We start from the raw sequence: 7,801 nt of genomic DNA on the forward strand, positions 1-7,801 counted from the left end.
TATATATATACACACACACACACACACACACACACACACACACACACACACACACACACATAAGTCGATTCATATATGTCTTCTGTTTCTCATTAAAACCTATGAATTTGTCACTTGTTTTAACTTGGCTCTAGATACTATACCCTATGATACACAGTCATGGTTTGCCACATTTATTTGTTGTGAAAATATTTTTTCTAAAGAGTGTGTTTCAGTCCATTTTAAAGTAGGCAAGTTGAAAGAACACTCAGTCTTGCATTCTTTTTTATTATTACCAAAGCTGTCATTTATACCAGTGTGGTGAATTTTTATTTAACTTTTTTGTCCTGACATAAACAGAAAAGAAAATAAGAATTGCATTACCAGCAGTGTGTGTTTGTATGTGTTCTTTCTGTTGTAGAACCTAATAAAGAACTTGCCTGAGCAGAAAGAACTGAGCGCTCTTGCGGAACTAAAGGGTGAATACGATGAGCTGGTGGAGTCAGAGCAGTTTGGCATTGTGGTGAGTATAATAAGCTCTTTTAAAATATACTGCACAGTACACCCAACCATTCTCCCAGTGTGGATTGTTCAGTTTGTGAAATAGCAAATAACAGAAAAAGATATACTCAAATATTATAAAGCTACAACTGTTCCTTCCTGTAATGTTCTAATCAAACTAATATGTTGAAAAGCATAAACAGCTCACAAATTATGTTGAAACCTGGCAACATAACTGCCAAAAGACAGAGGCTTTTTTCAAAAAAGTCCTTTGGACTTGAGCAAAGAATAGTTAAATCATTTTTGATGAGTGTTCAGCATCAAGAACTTTGTGAATGCCATACTTTGACATCAGCTGTCAGTGTTGTCTCATGATAAAATCATACCCCGAGGCTATGACTCCTGTCTGTTTAAAGGTCTTTGAAAAGTATGCAGCTGTAGGCATCCAGCTTGGTGATGTATCCCAATCCTCTTATCAATTTGCCATGAAGATCCAAAGATCTTTCTTTTGCTGTTGCATGATAAATATTGGTGTGGAATATTGTGTACTTGGTTTAAAGTCTTCAGAAAATTACCTGTATTTTCAATTAATAAAGTAAGGTTTTAACAGTTACTCTTATGGCTGTATGCCATTTTTGTATACATAAGTTGATTAGCTTTCATGATTCTTGCACAATATTAAATTTAATAATGCAAATTTAAGAAAATAAACATTTAATATGTTGCAATGTCTATRTTTTGATGATATCATCTGCTTTATTTGCAAATCAGCCCAGGTTTAAGTGGTGTTATACCAACTAATGAGAATGACTGAGTAGGTGTGGTTAAACTGATGTATTGTAAATCTGTTACAGAAGAAGGGAAGTGCATCTTCAAGCTGCTCTGACCTTTCCAATTAACTACAGCTGTAATTACTTTTTAATTAACAACCTCTGCTACCTATTCACTGAGAGAATATTCAACACTTTTGGATACTAAAGAAGCTGAAACCTTTTTAATGTACACTTTACTACAAGATCATAGACATACAATGTTTACTTTAATAAAACACATGTTCTGTTTGACCCAAGGGTTGCAGACATGATCCATCACACCAGTAATTCTCTTTGCTCACTGAAAGCTTTCTTCTTACTCCTTTAGAAGATGTGATGAAGCAGGGGGTGGCAGTTTGTCGTGGGATCTTGGCAATGTTGTGATCACCTACCATCTTACTGATTAAGCTTCTCCTCATTGCAGATATATTTAGTTCCCTTGGGAAATAAGCACTGCTCAAGCGTTCTTGCACCCGAGCTGTCACCAACATACTCGATTACAGTGTGATTTTTATTATTGCATACAAATCAATTCAAAGAAAGGTTGGGAGTGCTTCTGTTTGCGTATGCCTTGACAACAGGCAACCAGGGAGGGCAAACAATCTTATGTCAATGTGTTGCTTTAATTCCCTTACCCATCCATTCATCAATACCACCAGTGGTTTTATTTCTAGATTTGCAATTATGGTTTAGGACTATTAAAATTCACAATGCAGATGCTTATAAATAGCCACAAGCAGTGAAATCAATCTCACAACTAATTGAACATGTTTTAGGGAAGAAAGCTTGTTGTCAGTTTTAGAGATCAGTGTTAGATATTATGAACATATTTAGCAAAAAAGTATATATTAAATTTATATATAATCTATTAAACCACAGTGATTTACAAAAATATGTCATAAGTTAAGCTTTAATGAATATGTAGCATTCATTTTGCAGGCATTTMCTTTTTGATTGTATGCAAAGCAAACAATGTCCTGCTTTCTTTTCTTTTAATGTTTTTATTACCTAGATGAGTTCAGTAAAACTTCTACGACCTCGTCTTAACGGCATCCTGTTCAAGCTGACGTTTGAGGAACAGGTAAATAACATCAGACCAGACATCATGAATGTGACATTTGCCTGTGAGGAGGTGAAGAAGAGCGAAGGCTTCAGCAAACTCCTGGAGCTCATATTGCTGGTCGGCAACTACATGAACGCTGGCTCGAGGAACGCRCAGACGTTTGGTTTCAACGTCAGCTTCCTTTGCAAGGTAAAAGTACTGCCACGCCTCAGACAAACCTCGCATTTTAAAAGCATTAACAGAAGAATGACATTTACATGAAAAGAGTGTTAAAATGTTGATTTTTTTATTCTAAACTTCCTATTTATGTAGTACAAACTAAATTAACTGCAATGTATGATTAAAGAAGGACAGGATGAWATGACTAAACTTTATATCATGGTACAATATAATTTCAATACTGATTTGAATAATAAAATTGTGAGAAAAACTGTCAAGAACACCAATATTTGCTGTACACATTGCCTAACTTTCTATTCCATGATTTCTCAGCCAATTTCAGGGCATGAWTTTATTGGATGTATACACAGACAGCTCTGCTGCTCCTAATTGGCTGCTTCTAGAGATTCCATCCTCAGGACATGAGTCCTTATTAGCTTTATTAAGGTCAGCTCAGTTTGWATATGGAACCAATTCAGGAAAACTTTTAACATCTAGCATCTAAAACTGGAGGACATGATACTCCTGAAATCAAGATGATCATACTGTCTAAATAGTGCCACCCTAATGCACACAAAAACTCTCCCTGACTCATATTTTTGTTTCCAGGTTTTGGCTGTTGTTTAAGCATGAGTATAATATTTGTTTCACTTATCTTAGCCTGTTTTAATGCTTTATATCAAACTTTGAAACTAAATTCATTGACTGAGTTGGATCAATACAGGAATTCCAGGATGACCACCTTTAAATCACATTTACAGTCAGGCTTCAGATTGTAAAAAAAAAAAAAAAAACACTTTAGTATGATGATGAACATTGTGTAGTGTTTCTCAAAACTGACTGAATCAGTTTGGAGTGTTGTGAAGCCTGTGAATGCCTCAGGGGGCTGATTGGGCCATTATTGATGGACAAGGAGGAAAAAGTATGCTTTCTCACTTAAAATCAATCATGTAAATGGCACCCTGGGTGGAAGGTCTAGTGTACCTAATGCGCTCATCAGGGAAGAGGTTGATAATAGTGGGAATGTTCAGCAGGGGACAAAACACACTTTGGCCTGACTTTACCTTCAATGTCAATCCCTCCAAGTTCACTCCTGTTTTGTGAGAGATGGAAACAAGGTTAGACTTGTCTTGTAAGGCCTGTTTTTCACAAGGCCAAAACAAAGACTGGGGATCTGTTTGGAAAAACATTCCACAATGATTCTAGATCACATTTTCAATAAATCKGACTTTTCATATTGACAATTTTATAAATAAAAATACCTCACTCATTCTTCGGTAGATTAAAAAAAGCTGAAGATATTGTTGAACATAAGCCACAACAATCAATGTTTTAACACCAAAATGAAAATGGAGATAGTTGTTTTTGTACAATAACTTTTTTCTTTATTTTAGTACAGATCATGTAATTTAATAATTGTTTGATGATGATAAGCAACACACTTCCAAGCAGAAAAGTGTGCTGGACAGAAACAATTATCAGCATCTAATTGTGATGCTGTGTTCAAAGGACCTTTTTCTACAATGAAAATCATTAAATTTGTAGGTGTCATTATATATAGTTCTGACCAAAATACATGGAATTTCTGTCTTTTTGTATTTACAAAACACATTCTAAACTGTAGTTCATGTATTCAGTTTCATACAGATGCTGTATTCATATTCATTTAGCCTTTCCATTAAATCAAGATTTTATGCAGCTTTATGAGCAACCATAAAATGTGTTTGTACTTAGCTGCTGTTCCATCTGCAGAAGTTAAATTGAGCAATCAATAATCCTTCTGTAAGTGTGAGTGTTTTATATTCCCCAAAACATTTTTTTCTTTTAGTAATTATTGTTTTTCATATTAATTTGTTATATTTAGATATTTAGGTAGACATTTGTTTTCTTGTAATATAATTTGCCATTTTAAATTCTTGGGAATAGATGTATGAACTAGTTAGGGATTTGGATTTTTTACCTACTGTAAAGGTGATTAAAAAAAAAACTGTACCAAAAACAGTATGTATGAGGCATTGTTTTTCTGTCTCCTTCTATTAAACAGATTTGTTTGAACAAGTAAAGTTCAACAACGTTACATTAGGTTGCCCTGGTAAAACATAATATGATAAGACATATTGAGGGTGACACTTCTTTTAGGTGGCTTGTTACATTCTTTATGAATATAAAAAGATGGAGGGAAGAAGAAAATAAAGATTTAGGACACTTATTTTTGGGTATCTTGAGCTCATTTTAGGACTCCGTGTTCATGCACAGGTGTTCTAAATTTACACAAACTGTATATTAGATAAGAGAGGAAAGAGACTAAATTTGTAGAGGTTCTTGACGTTGGCAATGACAAAGAGGTTAGAACTTCCTTGTAACCTTCACAACTACACGTTTCTAAGGTGTAATGACTTCACCTTATGTCCGTAATTGTGACCAAAAAAAGAATTGGAGAGAAACGCTCATGCTGGTCATGCTGATGCCTAATTCATAGTTGACCACCTTAAACAACTCAAAACTTATATGAAAAATCTTAGCAGTTCAGGTGAATGCCTTAAACTTATAATGTGCAACTTTTGAACCTAATGTTTACCTATAAAAAACATCCATTAAACACCAATGTTCCGTTTAAAAATAATTGTTCAACATAGTTTTGAACTTCATGTTTATAGTGAAACCTTTTGCCTGTTTTAAGTTGGCTAGCCACTTTTGTCTTGTCAGTAATATTCACCTTACAATGAACAAATGTCTCCAGATTCATTTGGTGATTCAGTTGCAGCCCTGTTACCCAGAACAGCAGGGTCTTCCTATTTACGCCTACTGCTCCTAATGGAACCCCAGTGTGCCCATCCTCCTGCTCTGTATGGCCACTAGTTGAGTTTGGGTTAAAGAGTCATCAATAAAAGATGTGCACATTTTGCCAGTCAGGCTTTGGGCAATATGCTACAACCTGCAGATACACTTTACTCGTGTTACATTGTGTGCTATCTAATGATCAGAAATCAATTAGTCACTGCTATCAGAGAAGATAACTGTGTCTGAGGTGATTTTTCATACTGTAGTAAGTGTTATGTTTAAATGAATCAGAAATTGAAAATCCATGAAAATATTTTTTAGTTAACCAGCATATAAAAGTGAAAGATCATCCTGGTGTTATACTATATGTTTATTTTTATACTTTTTATACAAGTGTTGCCTCTGTCATTGAATGCATTTGTTTTAGTATTTCTTACAAGTGTTTCATTCATCAAGTCTACGTATGCATCTGCATGCACACATTTTTTGGGCATGTCCAACTTGCAGGTTAGACTGCAGATATTGTCGGGTTAAGCACACGGAGGTGTGTCGTGCTAATTAGCTTTCCCAGCATGCCATTCAAACGGCATTGCAATCACAATAGGAAATGAAAATGGAATGAGTTTTGTATGCACTTATGTGAAGAATCACAAACAGGTGCTTGGCAGAGACTGTATCATTCTCTCACTTATAGTTTTTTACCTTCTCATATTATTCTCAGGGGTGTGCCATGTAGCCATCATAAATTACAGCAGTTAGCTATAATGCGATTGGTGTAAAGTAAAGATTATGTATAAAATTGGAGGTAGGGGGGTACTTGCTGTGAAGAAAGTTGATTTAATCTGTGTTGCTGTTGTTGTTGTTGTTTTTTTTCCTCTCAGCTACGAGACACCAAATCAATCAGTCACAACACAACACTTCTTCATTTTCTGGCTGAGAAGTGTGAAGTGAATTATCCAGAGATTTTGAGGTTTCCAGATGAGCTGGAGCATGTGGAAAATGCCAGCAAAGGTACGTCTTTCTTTATGTTTTTTTTTTTTTTTTGAATCAGCTGACTACATAATATTCCTAAATCTTTTTTGCGAGGAAAGACACACATTTTTGCTTTGTTGCARCCAAAGCACATCCCTGAATCAGAGCTTTCATTTACTTTTACTTTATTTTTAACACATTAAAACCCCACACATACCCATTTAATCCCCTGCCGGCAACAAACATCTCCCTTTTGTGACAGGAATACGATAGTTTTGTGGGTCTGTGCTGTCATTCCGCCTGTCAATAATCTAATTCCACTTTAATTCTATTCACAAGCATTTGGTGTTTTTCCCCACAGGCTTATTTACTTTGTTAGTCTTCTAATTGGTCATTTAATCTAATTCAACTAATTATGCTCTTGACTGAGGCTGCCATCCATTGTGTAAGTGAACTGAATAGTCCTCAAGCATTTTAAGTATTAAAATGTACGTGAGCACACAACTGGAGTTATACAAACTTTATTTTTATATGGAAAATATTAATTCAAGGAAAAAGTCTGTCAATTTGCCGAGACCAATAAAAAAATCCCTTTGTGTTCTAACAATACATTTAATTTAACAATAAAGGTAATGTGTCTTCTTATTTGTTCTTTCATGTGAACACATTTGTAAATATCCTGTCAAACTCATTGTCTATAGATTTTAGTTTTGAAAGTCTTTAGAAAAATTTATTTATGTAATGGGGAAAATTAATATGCAGTCATCTCAATAGCTGATAGTTATACGTTTAGTAAGCCAGTATTTAAAATTTTCTCAAAAAAAAAATTACTACAAAAAATATTGTACCTTGCCCAGCCTAATTTACTTTTTAAAATGTCATTGCAATATTTTGTAAGAACATTGCTTAACATAGATGCCTGGGTTCAAAAACTATTGTATAGTTTTGTTGCATACTGCAATTTACAGATATTCTACTTTATAATATAAATTTTTCTTGTCATAGTTCAATGATTATTTATTACTAGTGTGTTCAGATTTTCAGCATTACCAGATGCAAATCCAAACTGTATATACACACAACAGCTTGTCTGTCATTTAAACATACTATTTTTGTTTCAGTCAGCCTGTTTTGACCACCACATACATATCTGTTGTTCACTTAAACTGAAAATGAAAAAAAAAAAAACTGAAAAACAAAATCACTGCATCTTTTAGTGCAGAGACACGGCTTATGAAGTGATACATATATCAGAATTGTGTTCCCAATCTTAATGAGTGTGGTCATTCCTCATTTTAAAATGACAACTGATGAAGCCAACATCAAATCTCAAATGTTCTTTTGGTGGATGTAAAAAGACAAGACAATGAATAAATAAAAAAAAAATTGTTTGTGAAAACAGACAAATTTGCCTTTAAACGTATTTAGATACTGTAGATAAAGAATGTTCCTTTATATGAAAGTCATACCTGCTCTCATTGTTTTGCCTTTTTATTTATTTATTTATTTATTTATTTATTTTTTTTTGCTTTGC

The 7,801-nt window shown here is 34.1% G+C and overlaps 1 protein-coding gene across 1 annotated transcript in view; it reads left to right on the top strand.

Moving 5' to 3' along the window:
* diaph2 (diaphanous-related formin 2) overlaps positions 1–7,801 on the top strand; it is a gene marked incomplete in the record, with an annotated part of 345,782 nt that overhangs the window by 242,949 nt on the left and 95,032 nt on the right. The window contains 3 exon segments of the mRNA XM_014003088.1: positions 401–502; positions 2,305–2,544; positions 6,177–6,306. Of these exon segments, the coding sequence (XP_013858542.1) occupies positions 401–502; positions 2,305–2,544; positions 6,177–6,306 (472 nt within the window).

Source organism: Austrofundulus limnaeus, unplaced genomic scaffold (genome assembly GCF_001266775.1).
Source record: "Austrofundulus limnaeus strain Quisiro unplaced genomic scaffold, Austrofundulus_limnaeus-1.0 Scaffold1, whole genome shotgun sequence".
Lineage (NCBI taxonomy): Eukaryota > Metazoa > Chordata > Actinopteri > Cyprinodontiformes > Rivulidae > Austrofundulus > Austrofundulus limnaeus.